Source organism: Sitodiplosis mosellana, unplaced genomic scaffold (assembly GCF_009176505.1).
Source record: "Sitodiplosis mosellana isolate CC-2019 unplaced genomic scaffold, AAFC_SMos_1.0 Smas_scaffold_6162, whole genome shotgun sequence".
In the NCBI taxonomy this organism is placed as follows: Eukaryota; Metazoa; Arthropoda; class Insecta; order Diptera; family Cecidomyiidae; genus Sitodiplosis; species Sitodiplosis mosellana.
In genome coordinates this window covers 42,038-65,920 of record NW_022601403.1, presented here as the reverse complement: position 1 = coordinate 65,920, position 23,883 = coordinate 42,038, and the positions used below count along the sequence as shown (strand labels likewise).

Below are 23,883 nucleotides of genomic sequence, written 5' to 3'. Positions count from 1 at the left end.
TTTAATTCCTAGTCAAGTTAATTTATTCTTTTATTTGTTTTCTCCTTCTTTTTTTCTTTTTTGCAAAGATGTCCATCCTTAAGTGTTGTAACAGATATTATCAAAAATATATTATCAAGAAAATGGCCGGCAAAAAGAGTGTAAACAAAAGATGTCTTGATCATTGTTGTCTTGAAAAAGCCGCAGTCATCCGGGGACTGAAAGAGAAATAAGATTCATTTAGAGATTTTCTTCCTGTTTGTCGAAAAAATTTAAGAAATCGTGTATGTTGTGTGGTGAGTGGGTCAATGCTTCAACTGAAAACGCATCCACAGAGTTTGTTCTAGTATTTTCTTTTTACAGATTCAACTTTTCAAATTTAGTTCGCCATATCATTGATCTAGAATCTCCAGAAATCAATTGTTTGACGACATCTTTGAATGGTTGAAAATGCAAATAGACTAAAAAGACCTCTTTGAATGTAAGGTCAGTTGGATTGTAATCAAAAGACGAACCTCTTCTTCTTTTTTTGGCCAAGCGTACATTATGACATGAGAATGCTGGGGAACAATAAAAAAACTGATGAAACATTAGTTGTCCAGAATATTATGCTGACTTTAACGATCCGTCCTTAGAAGCGGGACTTAAATCCATCGAATGCGATAAAGGCACTTTAAAAAGTTTGTACGCAAATGCGAATCTTATACTGTTCTGTTTTGATTTTCTAAAGCTCATTCGATTTTTTACGTACGAATCGCACGGTGCGATGAATTCAAGTTCCCTTATTTCCAATAAACATATTTAATTTCCACTTTTGGAATCAGTTCGCTAAAATCAGCATCTTATTCAAAACGGTTCAATTCAACAACAATTGATAGGTACTATTTAAAAAACATAAAAAATAACAATATCAGGCATCGTAAATGTGAATATTGTTCGTAATTTCGAATTAAATAATGATAATGCAATGAACAATTAAAACCATGTCCCTACTTGGTCGTAAATTTATCCTTTGTATCCGTATTATTAAAATTTATGATGAAAAACCAGAGAATATTAGCATGAACTTCAAGTTTGACTGTGTTTTTGAGCAAAAATTGACAATTGACTCTCCGATATTTATCCCTCGTATAAAAATAAATGACAAAATTTCGATATAACTGGAAATTTTTCATATTCATGGCACCAATAAGAACAGAAATAAAGTTCAACGTCAATTTACAGCTCCATAAGTAATAATTATGCTGGAAATTTTGGTATTTTGACCAAAAAAATTTATCACTGGAATAAATTTATACCGAGGAACGTAAATAGACTGTTAAAAGATAGTAAAATAACAGTGAACAGTTGGAAATTAATAAAATATTTTTGAAAAACATGCAGGTAATGTATCAGATCCTCTTCGTGAAATATGCCTCTTTGTGGGAAGGGATAAGAACACTTTAAGCCATTTTATTGGAAAAAAGCTAGTCGGGGAGAAGGGCTAGTAATGAACACACTGGACCAGTTTTTATTGAATTAAATTGTATGCTATTATTTATTGGTTTCATTTGTTAAAACGAACAATGGGGTTACATATTTCAATTTGTGTATGCATGAGATACCCCCTATCGATCTAAAGAATAGTATAATTAAAATATATATCGACAAAAAAGAATCTAAAATTGGATCAAAATCATTGTACAATAAATATATGTCTAAAAATTTGTCAAATCTAAAAACTAAGCAAATCGAATAGTAGAATTGTTAAAATAAAATCTTATCTCTAAAGATCTAAACTATGAATTGTCCATATTTTTTTCTCTTCATTTTCTCAATGTTTTACAATTTCTCATCTCTAGTCTGAATTAAAAATCTAAACAAATCCGGTTTGTCCGACTGTGAATCATCTTCAATGTCCATGTCGCTAACGTTCCATTTGAGCTAGTGATGCGAATGAAATTCAAAGGTAATTTTGATGATTTTTCATTTATTTTCCAACATTTACTTCAGAAATATTTTTTTTATGTCAATTTCTCATTTTCTCGAAGAAAAAAAAAGCTAATGTATTAGCTTTTATTGCTGTCGATGGGTGAGAAAATCAAGCGAATCCTTTGAATGAACTAAATCACGATTTTATTTTAAATTTTTGAAGAAAAAATCGACTCAATTTGAATGCCTAACTAAATTAATGAAAATTCTATCAATTTGTTGTTCATTTCCATATTGCGGAAAAAAAATATTGACTAAAAATTGTCACTGTCTTTCTTTTGTCTTTCCTTTGCCTCTCATTTTTTGTTTGTGTGGCGTTTTGTAGTCATTGTCGTTCGCTTTTATTTCTTATACCTAACTATTGTACAACCGTTGTTGCGATCTGTGTCTAGATTTAGTGAGTAGATCTAAGACCTGCGCCTATAAAATGGGATTGATTTGTGCACTTGTTCTGTTTTGTACTTGATTCGACAAAAGAGCACCATTGGTTTGGTTTTTTGGAACGAAAATTGAACACGAATCAAGCGGCTTAGAAGCAAATTGGGCATTGGTTGGTTGAGACAACAAATATTCATCAATCGAATTTGTTTTTGGTTCTCATAGTTTCATTAGAATGCCTCCCAGAAAAAAAAACAAAAACAATTAATTGTTTGAAGTAAAGAAGGGGCTTTCACAAGGCAACAAATCGCATGGTTTTTTAAACAAATATAAAGAATTACATTGGTAATCCCGAACTTTTCCGTACCGTTGGCCTGCGTTGTCCGTAGGTACTTTTGGTTATTTTCTGTGAATTTTCTTGAAATAAAGGCAGTGAAAATATAATAATTATTTTGAATTATTTTCATTAATGAAAATAAAGTGGAAAATCGGTCACTTTAACTAAAACTTCGACAAAATTGTATGAGAGGTACCCGTAAACCGATTCTTATTGGATTTAAACTTCCTGAGGTTTTATTTTTTGGAGAAAAATAAGATTCTGAAAGTTTCATGTTGATCGCATTTGCAGAAGTTTGGTTTTTGGCCCCCAATTTTTTCCAAGAAAATGTCGACAAAAAATCAAACTTCTGCAAATGTGATCAACATGAAACTTTCAGAATCTTATTTTTTCTCCAAAAAATAAAACCTCAGAAAGTTTGAAGCCAATCGGAGTCGATTTACAGGTACCTCCCATACAAAAGTGTCAATTTTTTGAGGTTTTTCTTAGGGCAAGTACCCCAGGATCAAATCGAAAATGGCTCATCTTCGAACTTAAACTAAGTTTATTGGATACAAAACTTTTGGCATTTCCAGATTTTAATTATCTCAATTATTTTTTATCACTAACGACGACGACAACGACGACAACGACGACAACGACGACAACGACGACGGCACACGAACGGAAAAGTGTCTCAAAAAGTGGTTTTCTACGCGTTTCATGAGTTTTTATGATGATCTAAACCAATTTTGCGAAAAAAGTTTTCTGGACCAATTCCTATACTTTCCCTTGACACGTTGTGTACGGAAAAGTAAAAATACGATTTATTCACATGTGGAGCAAGTCCAACCTAAATAATTGTTTCTCTGTCCATTTTTCTTTGTCAATTTTTACCACTTCATTGGAAGAATCGATGAATTTATGAGGATTTTCAAAACAAATTTATACATTTTCTCGTCTTTTTCGGGGAATTCGATCGATTTACGGTCTTTTTCTAAAATTTTGATCAATCTATTTTATTTTGATCAGATTTCTGATCTATTCAAAAAAAAAATTCATCCATTCCTGGTCTTTTTTCAACAATTATTGACTAAATAGTCAATATTGCAATTGGGCTCTACTTCAAATCGATAGGAACTATTAGGAAGTCGGCAAATAATAAGAAAATCAAAATGATTGCTTTGTTTGTTAATGTTTCGGGTGTTCCTAGTCTCGTGTCTCATATCTAGACATATCAACCGTCACGCAAGGCACATTTTGGTGCGTTTCTATTCATTTCAATTGTTTTCATCTCTGGCAGCTTTTTGTTCTAATTTTTTTTTATTTCGAATAGCATCGTCATCAAAACAATTGCTATTTCATCACATTCGGCAGAAGTTTCAGTCTGCAATTAATTTCCTAACTACAAATTTGCGATCCACACAAAATTGATTCACATCGACCGTGTGTGACGGAGCTTTGTGTCGTAAATTTGATTTTAAAATTTCACTTCATCTGGTATAAAAAACCATGAGAACATTTCTTTTTTCCCTATTTTTTTGCTTAAGCAAACAAAAAAAAACTTCATTTTGAACTATAAAAATAAAGATTTCTTTTCCATGTCTCTTCAAATATATCACGTTTTTTGCTATTGATAAAGAATCCCCTTGTGTTTTATCTCCATGTCCACCTATTAAAAAAAAGCCCATTTACATTGAGTCACCTTGAGCTGAAATTTGAAACGATAACAGAAGTCACAACGATAATTCCTGTAAATATTACTGGATTTGATCGTTGGGGGATCGTCTCCAATCGTTCTCCACTGACAAACGATGGAAGACTTTGAGTGTGTGAGGGGGGCCTCCACATTGTGGAGGGAATGGCTAGTGAATATGAAACGATGATGGGAAAACGATTGGAATCGATCCAAACTCCGGCTATTTGTTGAGAAACCATGTCCAGCGTGGCATTTTTTCATAAATATCCTAAAACCTAAGCAAAATTCTGGATCCGGAGCTTAAAAACACAGAGCGATATTCTAAATCAAAATCACGTTGAAGAAAAATAACGGAAACAAACATCTAGAGAAAAGCACATGCCAATTGAAACAAAACCATCGAAATGAACACTCACAAATTTAAAATCATGGTCGAAACATTCTCGAGGGATGTGAAACTTTAAAATCATTTTTCATTTCTTATTATTCACTTAGTGCTTATAAATGCTTGATTTTTTTTCGGGATTCTGCAGAACTAATTCAGCTGCAGCTATGCACCACACGATTCAATGCAGCAATTTCAATTTTTAATCACATAAAACATTTCACGTTGCAATAGACAAAAAGATTCATGAGCAAATAACAAATTTCTCAGAAGAAAAAAAATACACTCCTTCTCTCTCTTTGTACATGTCAACATAAACATACAAACAATTCATTTCTCTTATTAATTTTAGTTAGCATTCAAATGTCACAATTTTTATACCTATTTTGTTTGTTCCTTTTTTCACTCGGTTAAAACAATTTCTTGTAAATAAATTAACTAATTCTAGTCTAGCTACTACAAAAAAACATTCGCAATCAAGGATTGGGACAAAAACTCTCCACAATTTTAGATTCAATCATTTGTTGTTTTCAATAATGAACATGTCAATGGGGATGGAGTTTGTGCCGTTGTGTCTCTTCTTTTATTTCTATGTACATGTGTGATTTTTGTTCAATGGTGTCACCGAATTTGAAATTGAACGAGGTGTTTTTGGAAGAACCTGTAACGAGAGAATATTTCAATGGAATTAGTTTCAAATGGAAAGAATTTTTAATTTTTCTTTCTGATTTCATGTAAGACTATATAATTTCAACTAAATTTTATAAGGTCTCCATTGCCGGGGATTGGAATAATCGAAAATTTCATCTAGTGGCATTTTTACCCACATTTTCGCCTGCACTGCAGAATATGTTTTGTAGATGGATTATTTTTGTTCATTCGATCACTTACCTCACCCAAAGACATGAGTAGCAATTGTGGCCACTATAGCAACCGCTGTCGTTACACCCACCGTCCATCGATTCAATTTGAAAGTTGTAGCAGCTTTGTTTGTTGTTGAAGTCGTATTGTTGGTTGCGGGATCTTTTTCTTCTGGAATATGGAATAAATTTCGTACATTAGACTTTCTGTTGAGTTTTTTTTTTCTTTCGATGGTTTGAAAAACTTTCGATTTCTAGACTCATGGTTAATAAACTAATTTCTGTATTGTATTGTATTGTTTTGTTATTTCTGTCAAATGAACTATTTTCGCTACATTTCAAAACGAACTATTTTCGCTACATTTTCTATGTAATTTTTATTGTAGTTTCATTTCATTGTCAGTGGATAATAAACGCGTTTTACGTGTATTGAATTTTGTCTTTTTGAATTTTTGTATGGAAAGTCTGATCGAATGTCCGGTTTTTTTTTCGAACATGAAGAAATTAATGGAATGAAATACATTTTCTGTACTCGCAATCGAATGAAATAATAATCAGTTCGGCACAATGTACAACCCGAAGCATATTCAATAATGTTCCAAATTTCAACTTATAATTATGAAATCAACAAACAAACATTGAAAATTCAAAATTTTGTTGTTCCCAGTTGTTTTTAAAAAAAAATTTAATTTTGTTCCAAAAATTAATGAAATATTTTCATTGAAGATACAATTTCATTTGATTTTTTTTTAATAAAATGAAATTTTGTATTTAATTTTTGTCAAATCACATACAGAAAATTCTCAAAAAATGTTCAAAAAATTAGTCAAAAACAGAAAAAAATCATTTTTTCTTCACAAAAAAACCAACTTCAATTAAGAAGAGCCAATTTCAATTTTTTGTAAATCCCTCTAAATGTGTCCATTCTTTTTTGGTTCAATAAAAATGCCAATTTTGACCGTCCAGTAATTTCATTTAAATCGAACGATGAATCATAAAAATTGAGTAAAAAAAAACAGCGAATTCGGTTTATTGTTTCGGTTGCAAATTTCCGGCATGCAATGAGTGCATTTTCTTATCGTTATGCAATTAATTTTGAATTAGCATTGTCGTTCTGGTGAATCACTTGTACAATAAAACGTTTTGTAAATTTATTGCGGTCAATCATACGTGTGATATTGCGCTTCTGATCAATTGTCTGCTCCCGACAATCGACTCACTGGGTTTTTGAACAATAAGAAATCAGCGCAACTGATTGCAATCAGTGTCAACGAGACAAAAATCAAACAAATTGCGGGGAAAAACGAATTAATGGAACACTGTTTTGTGTATTTGTTTGTAGGGATTGTAACATTGAACTTGAGCGCTTTGGGCTAGCGCCAATCGACCAGGAAACATGATAATAATCGCAAAATGTGCATCTTGAATGATGAATACACATGTGCATACTGTACATTGTGATTTGTTTTTCCATTGAAATTGATTTTTGTTGAGGTAATTGCGGAAAGACTCTGTCATCCCTAATCACATCATTAATTTCACTTCTTTTGTACAATCGGTCAATTGTTCTCTGACATACAGGAAATTCCAGACAGTTTTTTGTCGTTGCACATGAAGAACAAAAAATAGAATGTCCAATTCAGTTGAAACACATTTTTGATTTGAATATTCACATTTCATTCATTTTGATTGAGAAAAAAACTCTCTCTGTAGTTTCGACAACCTTGCAATTTGCAACCGCTCAACAAACAACACAAACAAAAGACAAAAATTAGACACAAATATTAATAAGTTTCAACGCTTTTAGGGGATTTTTTTTCCAGAATTTAAAAATTTTGTTGAATTAACAGTGTGACGAAAAAATTGAGAAGATGTTTTTATCTGAAAATACTTCAACGCACCACATGGTGTGGATAAGTTAAATTCAGAATTGTCATTGTCGATCTCAGAATAAAATTCCGAGAAAAATGGCGAAAGAAAAATCGACAAGATGAAAATTGCCAATAGTCGAAAATTATTCGTTGCAGAATTTTGTAATTTTTCAAAGAGACATTTTTATTCAATACACGTAAACTGCCGGACAATTGAGTAACAAGACAAACGAACAATCCAAACAAGACATTTTCCCTGAACATTTCATCAAATTTCTAGATTTCTGTAATTTTCATTCCAAACCAAACTATTTTTGATCATAAATTTCCATTAAGAAAAATTTCGATTGAAAAATCTGCAGTAATCTACAAATTTGGTTGCAAGCCCATTTCTGTTATTTTGATCAATCAAGGAACAATGAAAAATTTTGCTTTATTGTTATTTCAAATTGAAATGTATATGTTTGCCCCATTGTCAAAGAAATTAAAGCCAATCCAAATTAAGCGTAAATTTTTGCTTTGATTTCTTGTCAATAAATCATTCTAACTTGATACCACACTACAAACAAGAGCAAACCAAACTAAAAAAAAACAACAAAACAAACTGATTTTCAATGAGCAATTAATTCATTTTTGGTAAATTTTATAACAATACAATGAGATATAAATAAGTAAATATAATTTGGACATTGAAATAATAACAAAACACTAAAAGCTATGAATAAATAGACAAAATGCATGTTTACCCAGGGCCACGAAATTCATATGTGTCTAAATCGAGCACGTACACATGTTTTTAGATGATGGGACATAACAATGATGATGGTGATAGTTGACAATTGGGACATATTATTTTTTTGTATTTTTTTCTTTCGGTTTTGAAAATTATCCGGACGCATATCCGAAATGGAGAAAATTTGATGTTGTACATGTTGTATAGGGCTGTGTGTCTGTATGTATTTAAGCAATTTGTTCGGATAGACTTTATTCAAAAGAAATGGTTTTAGTTCATATTTTGAGGCATGTCGGAGATGAGATTCAAATAGTTCACGGAATGGCGTTTGTTTTATCGCATGTTAAATGTGTTTCTGAACCTGTTGATTTCAGATCGCGACCATATTCAGCTAGGAACTGCATAATGACACCGTTTGACCATCCAAAACCCAATTGGATTTCATATTCACCGCCGCCGCCGTAACCACCGAGCTCTTCAGCCGAGTACTATGTGAGGGATAGATGAAAAAACATGCATTTGTTGGTTAGATGTTGAAAATTGTCTCTAGGATTTTCTTCGTTAAATGAGCTTTTTTATTTCTAAAAGAGGGCCTCTTCGAGAGACACAATAAAAATGAAAAATAAATCAAAGACATAAATTCGCCCATACCTTTTCAAACATAGCCCGTGTTTGTTTGTATGCAATGAAATTGGATCGAACCCATCGCGATGCCCAATCGAATGATTTTTGGCAAGCCTCTTGTGTTTCGAGTGCGCGCAAACCTTCGACCAACAAGTACTGCATTGGTGGCCATACATTTGGATAGTCCCATTGTTCACCGGACTGGAGCAATGTGTTTGGTACACCGCCCGGGAACAAATCAATACCAGTATCATTGATGTATTTGAGTACTTTCTTCGAAAGCAACTCCTTTTCAGCGGTGTTGAATGCACCGGTCCACAATGGTGCCAAATTGGTTGGCACAAAGTATTGACGAGGCTTTTGATTGATCAAATCGTAATCGAACCATATTCCAGCCTCTTCATTCCACAGAACAGCTTGAATGGCCTGAAAAAAAAACATTAAAAAATCATTTTTATAACTCTGAAAATAGATCAATGACGAATCGTCAATCAAAAAAGAAAATATCCCGGGCCGCTACTTACATCATACATTTCTGTGGCGAGTTGTTCAAATTCGGCTGCTTTCTTTGGATTGCCAGCAATCATATGGAAATCGGAGATGATACGTGCATTCCAGTACAAGAATGCATTGAGCTCAACGGGAACAATTGAACGGCATTTAATATCCTTTAGTTCGCCTTCGTTTGTACCATTTTTAATGAACCAACGGCTCGAGAAGTCCATTCCACTCTCGGCGCCAGCTTTCAATTCCGACCACATGTCTTCCTTTTCTTTCTCGGTTTCGAGATATTGAGCGGTCAAAATATCTTCAAGATAAGATTCGGGACGGGGGCCAGTCGATTTATCACCATAAACGGCCAATGCATGACCCTTCACTTCAACCATGTGATTGTTGTAGAAGAAGTAGAATTCACGCTCCAAAATTGGTACGGCCATTTTCATGAATTCAATATCTTTTGTCTTGTCAACATAGGCCTTGATCATAGCTGCCAAAAGTGGTGGCTGTGAACGTTCGGAGTAATAGATACGACCACCATTTGGAATGAATCCAAAACGATTGATAATCGAGAGGAAATTTTCCAACATTCCCTTGGCTGTGTGGTGCATTTCTGATTGCAACAATCCCTGAATGATCCAAAATGAATCCCAGTAGTAGAACTCACGGAACCGTCCACCTGGCACAATCACCGGATTCTTCACATGGATGATCGAGTAGAGATCAGGATTTTTCTGGAATTAAAAAAAAGAAATAATGGAGTTTAAACATTTGGTTGGTATTTGAAATTGGAAAAGAAGCTTTTTCTACGAATTTTCCACTTTTCGTTTTCTTTTCTTCAAAATAAAAATTACGATGACCAAATTTGGCCATGAAATGCTTTGAAAATGCTTTTCTTTTCTTCAAATTTCGTTGAAAAATTCAAATTTTCGTTGGAAAAATTCAAATTTTCGTTGGAAAATTTCAAATTTTCATCAAAATTTTGCATTTCCGTCACACTTACCGCCACATCTTCAGTCATTTGACGTCCTAATTGTTTCCAGAATGCATTCAAATCGGATGCCCATTGTCTGTAGTCGGGATCTTTGATGGTTTCCAAGAAACTTGGACTTTCTTTCCAATCTTCTGGTACCCAGTCGACGAATTCGGCGCCTGGTTGCTCGAAAAAGTCCTATTTTCAGTGTGTCAAAAGATCAAATTGATAAGAATTCGGCATCAAACGATCAGATTTTCAATATTTGGGTGAAAATTTAACTTACATTAACAAATTGTCGAATGTCTTCTTTGGTTGGTTTATTGTCATGTTTTTCCATGAATTCCCTGAACGAGTCCATTGTACTCTGTGGCGATACCTTCATTTTCATGTCGACAAACGTTTTGGAGTCATTGTAGAGCTTGGCCATTTGCACGGTATGCAACAGATCGCCTCGACAATACACCTCACTGCAAAGAAAAATTGCATTCAGATTAAAACGTCAGATCATCAATAACCGAAATGGGAATAAGTTGGTGACTTTTTTTCTCGTAAAATCGATTTGATGAGTTCACAATTTTTGTGCTATAGTTCAGTGATTCATAGTGTTAGAAACATGATATTCGATCAATGGATGGAAATGGATTTTCTAACACAGCGCAATTTCTACCTCTCTTGATTCTCCCGAGAGAAAGAGAGAGAGAAAGAGAGAGACGAACGTCTTACCTGGTACAGTGAGCTGGTTCAAATGTCGAATATTCATTATTATTATTATGACGTGATTCGATTGCAAAACTATGTACTAAACTACAACAACAGCTAAATAATGCTATGGCCACTGATACACTTAACGAATTTAACATCTTATTTCAAATTTGTCGGATTATTTGGGTTTTCAAAATTGGATTCGGCTATTTCGATATGGTTATCACTATTTTATTGTCAACGTTTTGAGACTATTTTGAAGCATTGAAGGCGATCTTATTGATGCAAAGCACTGGATTCTGAAAAATGTGTTATATTTAGAATTTTTGTCGGGTAGTTTGAACGAAGCTCCGATTCCATGGATTTTTCTTGAATGAGTCAATAGTCCATTTCAGTTGTCTTTGTATTGGATTATTGGTATTCGTCTTTGTATGGTCAATAGTCTGAATAAATTCTTCACTTATCAGTTAGATGTTTCTGCAGTCGTCAGTCAATCAGTGGGAGCGGTAAATCAGTTGGAGTGAAGGTAGAATTTTAGAAGGTAGGTCAATCTTTTCTCTTCATTGTGACATTTAAATTAAACAACATGTAATTGCTACATTTTCCCTGCGAAAGCCAATAAACTTACAACTATTACCAACACTGTACGACGACAAAAGTCTTCTTCTGTGCCCTTTAGAAATTCCGTATCCCCATGAAATTGCAATCACGATTATCATAATGGATAAATATGTGATTTGTGAAATTAAACTAACAATTAACTAAACTCTCATGCATTGAAAAATGCTAACTATAAAATCAGGTCAAATTCGGTTCATTTTTGGAGTTTATCAAACCAATCTTTGTCAGAGTACAAAAAATTCAACCGAAAATCTCATTTCAACACGTTAAGCTCTTTGACAATGGCACAATTGCAATATTGCAATTCGGGTCGGTGCAATATTGCAATTCCAATTTAAGAAAAGTGACCAATTTTCAGTATCCATCGAAGAGCTCCTGAAAAATAACAATCGACTAATGACAACCAATTTGTAATTCATCAGCAATGGTGTACCCTACAGTCATGTTGTCCATCGCTATAATTCAAATAAACCTAAATTTGAATTTAAAATCCCTTGACAACACTATCTTTTGGTTTCAGAAAAAATACAAAATTTGATTTGATTGAACAAAATCAAAATTTCGTTGAACCGAACAAGTTTCAAATGGAACATGAATGTGGGAACAGAGAAAACCCCCTTCGATGTTAAAGTTTTCTTTCAAAAGATATCAATTAAAACTATCACACCAGATGAAAACTTAATGAACTGCCTATAAGCCCCAAATAAACCAATCAGCCTTCATTTTTCGAATCAAAATGGAATGAGGGAAATTCGAACTATTTAGCGTGCCATGAAAAAAAGTTCGTTGTAGGGTACACATGTAAACCCGAGTAGCAAATTTCCCCTTTTCCTCGGTTGCCAATGGGTTACTATAACTTAAATACAACTCCAAAGATGTTGCAAGCCGATCTTTGTAACGTTACAATAACCGTATTTTGAGCTGTTTAGCCGCGAGGCGGGGCTTATTTGTAACAAATTGGTTATAATTCGGTTATAATTCGATTTTAGCTATGTTTTTATATCGTTGCAATAGCCATGCTCATAAATCGCATACTGTCATATAACCAAAATATAATTTTTTTATAACCAAAGAAAGTTTCAATAAAGTTACTATCGAGTTTCAATTTGAATGTTCATTCTTCAATTCATTCCTTTCAACAGCATCATCATTTATCTCTATCTTTGCCAAATTCAACTTCAATATTTAATCGCTGGGCAATTACATATATGAGGCTGTGAGAATGAAAATGGCAATACAGGAATAAAAATTCTGAAGCGCATCAAGAAAAAAAAATTCGCAAAAGTGAATCATGAGTTCTGAATACGCGAAAAGTGAACCATGAACCTCCTATGCTGCCCATGTAAATTCATGTTTCACTTTTGCATATTCAGAACTCATGATTCATTTTTGCGATTTTTTTTCTTGATGCGTTTCAGAATGTTTATTCCTGTATTGCCATTTTCATTCTCACAGCCTCATATATGTGTGAGAATGAAAATATTTTGCCGATTTTGAACATTTTCAAAATCGAAATTTTACAACGAATGACATTTTGTCGTCAATAGTGGCCACGATAGGCTCTTACAATTCACGCGCCCTTCTAAAAATGCAATTTTGAGAAAAAATGTGCAGAATATTTTTTCTTCAATTTTTTTAATTTTTTCGTTTAACTATCTCAATCCATTTCAAATACGAATAATATAATGTCAAAATTATAAAAATTAGCTAAAACGCAATGTTAAAAATGCATAAATATATGCTAAATTCGATTTTATCTAGACTTTCATCTAGACTTTCATCATATAAAAACACGTTGCAAAAACATTTCGGCAACATATTTACAACTTGTGTTATTCAAGTTGCATTTCAGTTTTTGAAATATTGTATAAACGTAATTAGGGTAGCAAAGAGTAACAAATAAAATTCTATTTTGCGTTTAAATGTCAAACAATATTTTGGATGCCAGCATATTTTTGAACAATTCCCTACGTTTTTTTCTATAATTTCCATTCTTTTTGATTTTATCCCACGACAGTTTTAATGAAATTAGTCTGTTTTTGTTTTGTTTTCCATGATTTTATTTTATTGCCACAGAACTTTGATTAGGCGATGTATTCCTTACGGAAAGAATTCTAATGACAGTCAAATTTTATTTATTGATGCAACATATCTACATTCAATATGTTCAGTTGAAGTAACCTTACTTTAACCTCTATATAACATGAATGTAACATAATTATAACTTGAATTACGTTATTGTAACAAGAAAGATAGTAATGAAGTAGTTTCAACACAAGTTAATTTTTTGTGATTTCTCTGTTTTTATTGTAATGATTGGTTTTGGATTAGATGAAATCCACCAACGCAAAATGTTTAACGTTCTCAACGTTTTCGAAACTCATTAGCTTGGCAAATTCTTCAACAGGAATTGCATTCTTGGACCAAATGTATGAATATTCGACAAGGTGAAATGCACTGACGTATCATGGTTACGTATGTAACCAAATCGTAGTTGCAGCAACGTTACAATAAAGTTTTGAGATTATGAGTTATCTGGCAACCAGTTGGTAAATTTGTTAAACTATTTCTCCTTTTCTGCAACTTAAAAATAACTTTTCTATAACTTATATATAACAAAGCGGATGTCTTGTTGCCTAAAAACCACATTGCAACTGTTCTATAACATATTTTGTTGCGAATAACTGAATTGAAACCGATTTATAACAAATTTTGGTTACAAGCCTGAGATTTTTGCTACTCGGGAAGTTTCACCAAATGTTTAGCACAAAGACTGAATATGAATTTTCAATCGATTTTTTTAAACATAAAAGCTTTGGAAAAATCAGAAACGCGTGTTAGATTTTACTTTGTTTTCTGATTTTAGATCCATTTTCCGTTACTTACAAATTAGTTGCTTCAATTTTAAGATCACTTATTGGTAGAGTTGTTTCATCGGCACTAATATCGGAGAAATGATAAGAAACGAATGCAAAATTTTGATTAAAATTTAATCGTTGGGCTTTGAGAGGTTTGAGCAAGAATAGAAATTATTCAGAAAATTCTACAGAAATATTCTGTATTGAAAAGTAAATTGCGATGCGATAGAAAAACGATGGCCCTAAATTATTTAATATATCCTAAATATATTTTTAATTATTTGATTATGAGTTTATAATAGTCCTACTGATTTTTCGCTGGACATAAAGTCACATTGAAATTCCCTATTCATTCAGTCCATTCAGTTCGTTCAGTTAAAAAAAATGATTCATTTATAAAATAAAGATACTTAATCCTGTATCAAACAGAAATGTATCAAAATTGTCCACCAAATGATAGAAAAATCCTCAAAAAAGTGTCACAATCATGGAATAAAATGGTCTGTATCGTCCATAGTCAAGTATCCAAGTTGCGCGCACTTACAAGTTATTTGAATCACCACAAAATTGAACAACTTTGTTTGTATAACAACTCAACGTCAATTTTTTTTTATAAAGTTCTTTTTGGGCAATTTTTTTTCCACCTCCTACTCTTTATCAGGTATTTTTGTTGAACAACAAATTTTTCTTAACAATTTTTTCTCGACAACTAAAATCTTCTACCAAAAAATGTTTTTTTCTGTAGCTGATTTAGTCAAAACTTGTTTTTTCTTCGGCGCGACCAAATTGGGAATAGGTCGCTTAGTTCGACCGAACTATTTGAGAAAACTGTTTTGGTGACGGTGCGCGCACTGCCTTTTATATGAGCATTGATTTGAGTTTTCGACGACAACCACAACCACGACGACGACGACGATGACGACAACAATTCACGGCGATGACGATTTTCACTCACTTCACATAGTCGAAAAAGGAGTTATGTATGCATCGGGTTTAAGTAGATAATGATTTTAGAGGCTCTAGAGAAAGATAATTGTGTTCGTCCCGTGCGAACAATGCCGTACATATTTCGAGTGGAATGTACGCGATTTACGATAAGAATCCAAAAAGTATCGAGATCCGATGATGGAGAACTACAAGAGCGTATGAACCGCACGGCATTGATCTGATTTCGAGATGTGGCGGCTGATAAAACGATTTCAAAGGTAATTTATTGCACTCAATGACAATCGTGCACCACAAAATCAATTAAAATGTTCCATGTTTTCTGTTATCTTAATTGATTTTTTTTTGTTCGTGTTTGTCATTTTTCGCGTTAAAATTAGTGCAAAAGATTTGCTCGTGGCCATATTTTTGAAGGAGACGAAGAAAGAGAAAAGAGAGGAGCAGGTGGAGAGGAAGGAGAAGAAAAAATATGATTCAATTTTTGAAGATGCGGAAGTTCGAGGTTTATCGGTCGTAAATTCAAGTTCAAGTTGGAATTCTCGACCGAATTGAATGAAAAATGCTTTTGACTGGGTAATCACCGACCAATTTATCAGTGTTTGAAGCAAACAACGGATGAAAAATGTAAATACCACAATAAATGGCTGGTTGCGCTTTTTTTTGAGGCCATCAGAATTTTTCCGAACGATTTGCATTTACGAAAGATTTTCGTGGGCAAATACACGTAGACAATCGATATAGAAGGGAAAAAAACGATCACAACAAACAGTAGAAAATTAAAACAAAGCACTGTTTATCGCTCGCGCGCGCACCTTTAATCGTTGCAATTGCATAATAAGCAAATATATAAAATACGTCTCTCACTCCGCACCGTGTAATCGGGTGTCTAATGAATGAATGGCATTTCGAACTTATTTAGGTTACGCATCGAGCTCGAATTTGAATATTTGTTATTCATTTGACACTTTTCGCAATTCCGGTTGAAGAATTTACGATACAACATGACATCTCATTACGCATGCATTGCACATAAGCGTTACATACAATTTAAAATACACGGTTATCAATCGGGGTTTCGGGGCATATACACTAAACTTTCTATGGCGCCCATAAAATCATTAACCAGATAAGAGAATTGGAATTTTAGATCAATTAAACATATAAAATTTCGATTGAAATTCGAAAATGGTTTGCTGGTGCTGCTGCTGTTCATAAGGCACGACTGTTTTATTTGGAAAGAGAAAGAAAAAGTGGGAGAATGAGGGAGAAAAATGGAGAGAGAGAGACGGAGAGAGCGTGGGAGAACGAAAGAGCTGGAGATAGATCCAAAGAGAGCAAAAACAAGCGAGATCAAGAGACAAAGAAAAAGAGTGAAAGAAAGAGAAAGAACACAAACAAACCTTTTCAAGACTATAAAAAAGGCAAACTCTGTTCGCTATCATGAACGAAAATGCAAACATTTGTTCGTGTAATAATGGGCAATTACACGAAAAATGCTCCCTTTAATGGAGTGGAAATGCACGAATCAAGGTTAACTCAATTACGAGAATATTCACTCTCAACACTCGGATATCTCTCGATGCACGCATACACACACAAAATGATGTTCATGCGCACGCATTCGAAAGCACACGTGCCAAAAGTTTAAAAAAAAACCGCAAGCTGCGAGAGTACTGAATAACAAATGAATGCTACTCTCTGCGAACGCAACAAATTCGCACACCAACAGAGTGCGAATTGCATTTCAAAACGATTTGCACAGCTGACATTGGACGGTGCTATTACAAATAGAATTTTTACATATTTTTCTGCTGTGCATCTGACTTCTAGCGATTTTTTTTTTACTTTGTGATCGATGCAAGTATTCGCGTTTAATAATAACCAAATTCAAAACAAAAAATAAAACGTTGACGAGGTGTTTATTGTATTGAGGAAAAATTTATTATTGATAAGCCATTCAACTTGAGCTCATTTTTGCAGGGGCTCATATTTTTGCAATGATTTTTTTTTCAGCTTCAAATGACATTGAAAGTTTACGACGATCGAAAAAAAAAGTCGGCTAGACCGAAGTGCGTGAAGTGTGTCCACTTGAGAAATTGGTGCAATTGATTTACTTTTTTGCGTCATCGAGTGTTTTAAGCGGGCAATCCATCGAAAGTTTTTTTTCTCGATCGATTTGTCTCTTGAATGAATGGATCATCCACTTGAGATTGCAAAACTCACAAGGTCCATTTGAATTGTTTTATTTTTAACATGCAGAAAACTATGGTTTTGCACAAGTGATTCCTGCAAACCACTTGAAATGATCCAGATATATATTAACATAATAAGACGATCGTAGGCCGTTGATGGGGCATCTTCAACTGGACATTTCAAAAAATCAATTTGTGCGTAATCTGTACGTGCTATTTCAGTCGGTCTCTGAATTTGTGCGCCATCATGACGGAAAATAACATTCGCTCCAATACTTAAGCACAATTTTGTCTCAATATGAATGGAATCGACTCATTCTTATTTAAAGAGTCCAATTAGCTTTATCACGAATTTAACTTTTATCTCTGTATATAAATTTATTTTTGAAACAGGACTTTAATTCGATGTGACAACCTTTTTTCATTGGACTACTAAAAAGGCTATAACGAATGTTTGAACTTTTATACACAAAAGAGCTGATTATTTTTTGTTAATGTTTACATTTTTTTAAAAATTCATTTTGGTTCTTTGGTTCATACATTCTTATTTTTTTTTAAAGCCAATCTGTTCAGGAGTAATAACTCTAGAATAACCAAAAAAAAGAAGAAACGAATGCGTTCAAAAGAGTGAGTATGAGAATGAGAATGAGAATGCGAAGCTTTGAGTCTGAGAAGTAAAAAAATGAACAAAATGTAAGATGCACAAAATCCTTCTGGGGTTTTGTGCTTTCCTGAGACCGACTGAAATTTCATGCATAATTTACGCACAAAATATTGAACCAGGCCGGACATTGATTTTCAGAAATGTCCGACTGAGGGGTGGGTGGTTTTCAATGATTATGGACTTGATTTGTGTGTATGCATATATTGTGCACTGCAAAATCTAATGCGGCGTTTTTGTTTAAAGCCAATTAAATTAAATAACGGTAATACACAAACGCTTTAAATTCGGTTTTTATTTGCATATTATCATTGTGGCATATTCTGCTGTGTATTGAATCAAGAATCCCATTAAACAGAATAATGATTGACTCAATACATGGCAGAAATGTCGAAAAGCAGTACAAAAACTGGTCGTTGTTGTGAACAATTACAACGTTTGGAAAAAACATCGTAAAACCCCAAAATGAAAAACAATGAAATGTTATTTGCTCGCTACGCCTATGGCAAACGAGCACTTTGCATGCCAATTGCAGGCACTTTTCAATTGTCATTACGCGACAAATTAATGACACGTTGTAAACGGAGAAAATGGATCGGTTTTTTTTTCGCTCGCGCTCCCTCCCTCTTCCTTTCCCTTCCTATCTCTCTCTGTCTCTTTCCATCTTTTTTTCGCTCTCTCTCTCTCTCTCTCTCTCTCTCTTTATAACTATCTCTATCTCTCGCTCTTAATTATTATTATCGTCGTGGTTGATATAAAACGGGGAATTTTATTGGAAACATCTGAAAAAATGCATTCAGAGAAATTCACAGAGCTTTTTTAAGTAGATAATTAGAAACCCTGCGAACAATTTTTCGGTCTTTAATCGCGAATTTCAAGTACCGATTCAATCTCATTAAGTTTTCTTCATTTCTTTTTCAGCTGATAGATCTTAAATTCACTGTAATTGACTGCTGTCAGTATTTCGAAGTGGTTTTTGGGAATCGACTGTCGAATTATTGATTGATAAGATGTTTTTGGTTTACAAGAACGTTCCGTTAATTGGTTTTACTATGTGTGATTTGTCTTTAATAATCTATTTTGAATCACCTGTTCGATTGTACTGACAATATGTATTGTGGTTGACTGCATGCCATGCATTGCATGTAAGAGATGCAAAAACTTGAACGTGCCATTTAAAAAATCAGGAATCGATCATTCAATACATATCAAATCAATCATATTGAATTAGTGTATTTTTCTGCGATGCATGTGTCGGATGAAATTGAAATATGACGTTGAAAAGAGTGAGAGAGAGAGAGAGAGAAAATGTCCGGAAATCTCATGTCTATTATTTGATTCGAGCTGACACTTTCTCGTCAATGATCGTGTGACATTCATAAAAATACAGACACACACAACACTCTCAATTTTTTGATCACACAAAAGACCAATTAAATTGGATATGAAATTGGAAAAAGGTGCTTATTTCTCCGTCTCCATCTCTGAAAAGCGACATTTTTGCGATCTTTTTTTCTTATTTCTCACACACGCTCGCCTCATTAAATCGCCTGATTTGAATGTCACGGCCCCCAGCAATTTGTGTTTGTTGACCGATTAGAATAGTGTGCTTGTTTTCGCAGTTACTATTTATTGTTATCGAACATATCGGTTGGCTGAAGTCACGATCACTGTGTCATGCTGTCTCATTTCTATCGTGCACTGATCACATTTATTCATTTTTTCGCCTTTTTTTTTGCTGTTTATCATATATCAATCTGTCGTCATCAGACGATATGGAATTCAATGCATTTTATTAGTGTTGTGCGTAAATTCAACGAAAACGGTGAACACTGGAACCTTTGAGTCTGCGACAAATACGCAAGATTCGTGAAAGCAAACAAAACAACAGTGTTGTAATTTTTTATGACACTTGTAATTACGTGGAGGCCTGCACGGGGGCACGTATGATTTGAAAGTGACGATTTATCGTATTTTTTCTCTCTTCTCTTCTGTTGTTGTTTATCAAAGAATGAAATGCGGTGAACGAAATAAGATAAATACGCGCCGATGTATATTGCTTCATAGAAAATTGGCCAAGGAAAAATTCCATCCAGTTGTAGACTACACTACACCGTGTAGTGAGGAATTCGGCATACAAAATTGAGGTAAATAACTTTAAAACTCCAAATATAGCAGATGGCTAGAGAATAGTTTTTCAAGATTATCGAAGAGACAAAAATCTGTTCATGTTTTTTGGTAAATGCAAACAATGGTGTTTGACAAACATAGCAAAAACAGACATCGTAAACAAATTACCACTTGTTTTATTGGCCAAAACTGTTGTGCGTCAATTGACAAGCCCCGTCGCATTCCTTTTTTTTCCACGAATAAGCAATAACAAAAAAATACTCCGTTGTTGTTGGACAAATACTGGAACATTTTTCGGAAAATTTGGATCAAGTGCGTCATGATTTTGAACTCAATCGAGAATATTGAAAACTATCGAAGTGTGATGATTGAGAGAGAGAGAGAGATGAGGGCAGAAAGGGTGGTGGAAAGAGGGCAGCAAAACGAGAGAGGAAAATAGGAAAAGCGAAAGAATAACATGAAATACGATGGATACTATCCATTGGATAAAGAGAAAAAGAGAGAAAAAAAAACGTGATGGAAAACGAGGCGAAATGGGAAGAAATGGGGCAAATTCGAACAAATGAAGAGAAAAGGAAAAATAGGAGAAAAAAGAAACAGCGACAAAAATGAAGCGGAGAACAGCCGAAAAATAAGAGATGAAAAAAATGATGAAATCAATTTAAACGGACCATTTAAATGCAATTACATAGAAAATTTGCGTGAAACCATCGCATTTTTGGATGAAAATACAACAATAAATCATCCTATCGGTCAATTACTTGTAATTGACAATTCATCAAGCAAAAAGCGTTTATTTTATGCAATAATTGGCGTTTAATTCCATTACGAATGAGTGAATCTGCATGCAGACATCGGTATTTGTAGGTCAAAATGTCATAGAATTGAACGACAACAGCGTTTAGTTTTTTTCAACCTCGACATAAGATGAATTATGTCTCGCACTCGCTATATCTTCTATCCCCCTCTCTCTCTCTCCTTCTTTTTCCTATCCCTCTCTGCCTCTCTGCTTCTCTTACTCTTTCTTCCTCGGCCCTCGCTGTCTGTTTTTTCTCTCTATATATCTTCTTCACTGTCTCCTTCGCTCTCTGGCTATCTCCCTCAACTCTCACACTTGATCTCTATGTTCTTCTCTTTCCCTCTTCTCACAATTCTGGTTTTTCTATTTATCGTCAATAGACAATAACAATATCATCGATCTCTGTCTAACCCCAGCAATCCGAGTCCAATAACCGCCAAATAATTACTGCCCAAATACGTTCAATTAGCAATTTACGCCATAATTACATCCCGAAAAAGGTGGCTACATTATTTTAATTATAAGTATTCGCTCCGTAGATGACACCGTTTTTTTTTTTTCAATTGAATCGCTTTTATTGTACGAAGCGGTGCAATTCATCGGACCAGAGAGGAAATATATGCATAGCACACGTTGACTGAAGAAACGAAAAAGAAGTAAACTCAACAAGCCCCTAACTAATGACAATTGAGACACACAGCAATTTTCAAGTCAATTGATATTAATGTTTGTGGCTATTGCGATGCAACTGGCTATTTATAGCTCGGAGAGCCGTTTTTATCCAATTAAACTTGAAAAAACGTGCAAATCTAAGCAAATTTCACGTATAAATTGATCTGATTGTCCGTCCAAGCGTCAGCAAGCTCCGGGTTTGATACTGTTTCTTTCTTCTTCTTCTTCTTCTTCTTCTTCATCGACTTTTTTTAATGCAAAAATATCGCAGAACGAAAAGCAAAAACAGTTGCAAAGTGAAATGTGTTGTTTTTTCGGTGAAAATGCCATAGTTTCCGGTTAGATGCCTTGCAACGGGAATCGCATAAATATTTTGTTGAATAACGAAAGCAATTGTGTGCTAATTTCATGTCTTCGATTGACCGATCAAGATTCACACACAATTTACTGCTTTTTTTGCCACTCTCTGCGTTCTGTTCACATCGCAAGCAAAAAAAAACACAAACTAATGAAATGGAAATTCATTTGTGTAATTTTCTGAATATCGAATCCAATCGATCTAACACGATAGACGCAATAGCACAATTTTGAATTACAAACAACTGAAATTTTTTTCTGTTTCGCCAAGCATTCGTGTTTTTGTTCCTTCGCGCGCTGTTTTGTTTTCTTCTGTTGATTTAATGAATGAATGAACGAGTGGCGGGCGATCGCATGACAATTGAACGATGCGCTTCAAATGTGATTATTTTCCACGATAATACGGATCGTTGATCGTGATTTTTTTCGTTACACTATCATTCAAATGAGGAACAAATCGATCACTTCGATTTTGAGTATACAAATTTTTATTTAATTTTATTCGACTTTTCTTTCATTTATTTCGTTCACAGGTGTTTTGCATACTCAATGAGAGATATTAGCAAACACTCGCTTTCGCATGTCCACTTCGTTAGAACAATTTACAATTTTTATTTGCTTTTCATGAGTTCTATATTGCGAATTCATCGGAATGCTGCATGTGAAAATAATGAGTTTCCGATTTTTTTTTCTTGTGCAAATGTAACTGGTATCTTTTGATGAAATCAGGAGTGGTGCTTGATCAACATATCTCCTGCATTATTCAAACAAAAGAACCATCTGAATTATTCAACAGAGAATATGAACGAGAAGCGTGTGTTTACTGAAGTTTGAAACACAGTGGATTGGAATTCGAGTTTTGGGATGGGAGAGACATGGAAAGAGGCGAAATTTGGACGAAAATGGAAATCTTCCACTTTTTTCCTCTTCTTTCGTAAATTCAGTACTCCCTAAATTTTTTTTGAATGATTCCAGTTGAAATTCGTTCAAATTAAAAGGGGAAAAATGCAACGAAAAATGAATTTAAAATAAAAAATGAAGCAAAAATGAAACTAAATATCAAAACGGAGAAACACTTGATGTATTTTGTTGACGATTGAAGCAAAGTATATCAATAGCGCCGCCTAACATGATGCGACGTTGGATGCGACGTTCAAACGAATCAACACCTCTGTGTACAATGCACACATAGACTCTTTGCATTCACACGAACGTACACACAAAGACTTTATTTTCACACGTACGTATAGTTACAGAGATTTGTGGTTGGTCCCAACAAAGTTTCCACAGCAGTTCTAAACGTCAAACATTGCTATAGCATATGACTTAGATAGTTTTGCTAAATATGATTTTGAGGCCAAACGTTTCGTGATGTTGGAGCAAAATTGAAAGAAATGCCCCAAATTTGCCTTCGAATTTTAAGCAGAAATGAGAGAAAAATGATTCCAAATCAATATGCTGTAGAAAAAACGCGTGGAAAAATTAAAAATCATCATCAATTTCAGTTTTCTTTAGCCGAGGAGCTGGATTCAAGCGGGTTTAGAATGAGCTGGCTTCGAATTTCAATAAGAACAAAGATTTCAAATTGATACACGGGGAATTGATACTCGATACGTTCAATTGTAAAAGGAGTATTTTTTTAAAAAGACACCGAAT

At 34.0% G+C, this 23,883-nt stretch overlaps 1 protein-coding gene across 7 annotated transcripts in view; it reads right to left on the bottom strand.

Moving 5' to 3' along the window:
* LOC129574375 (trehalase-like) overlaps window positions 1–23,883 on the bottom strand; it is a 46,144-nt gene continuing 22,261 nt past the window's right edge. Inside the window, exons 1-9 of one of the 7 annotated variants that reach the window (XM_055456341.1) lie at window positions 15,016–15,365; window positions 11,014–11,291; window positions 10,574–10,757; window positions 10,318–10,485; window positions 9,341–10,048; window positions 8,844–9,242; window positions 8,554–8,680; window positions 5,625–5,760; window positions 1–197 (exon numbers count right to left, since the gene is read on the bottom strand). In XM_055456341.1, the coding sequence (XP_055312316.1) occupies window positions 161–197; window positions 5,625–5,760; window positions 8,554–8,680; window positions 8,844–9,242; window positions 9,341–10,048; window positions 10,318–10,485; window positions 10,574–10,757; window positions 11,014–11,150 (1,896 nt within the window). In that variant the 5' untranslated portion in view covers window positions 11,151–11,291; window positions 15,016–15,365 and the 3' untranslated portion in view covers window positions 1–160. Of the gene's footprint in view, window positions 198–4,165; window positions 5,390–5,619; window positions 5,761–8,553; window positions 8,681–8,843; window positions 9,243–9,340; window positions 10,049–10,317; window positions 10,486–10,573; window positions 10,758–11,013; window positions 11,292–14,499; window positions 14,554–15,015; window positions 15,366–23,883 lie in introns of those variants that run through there. The other 6 variants (XM_055456340.1, XM_055456343.1, XM_055456344.1 and 3 more) reach the window with 6 other exon arrangements.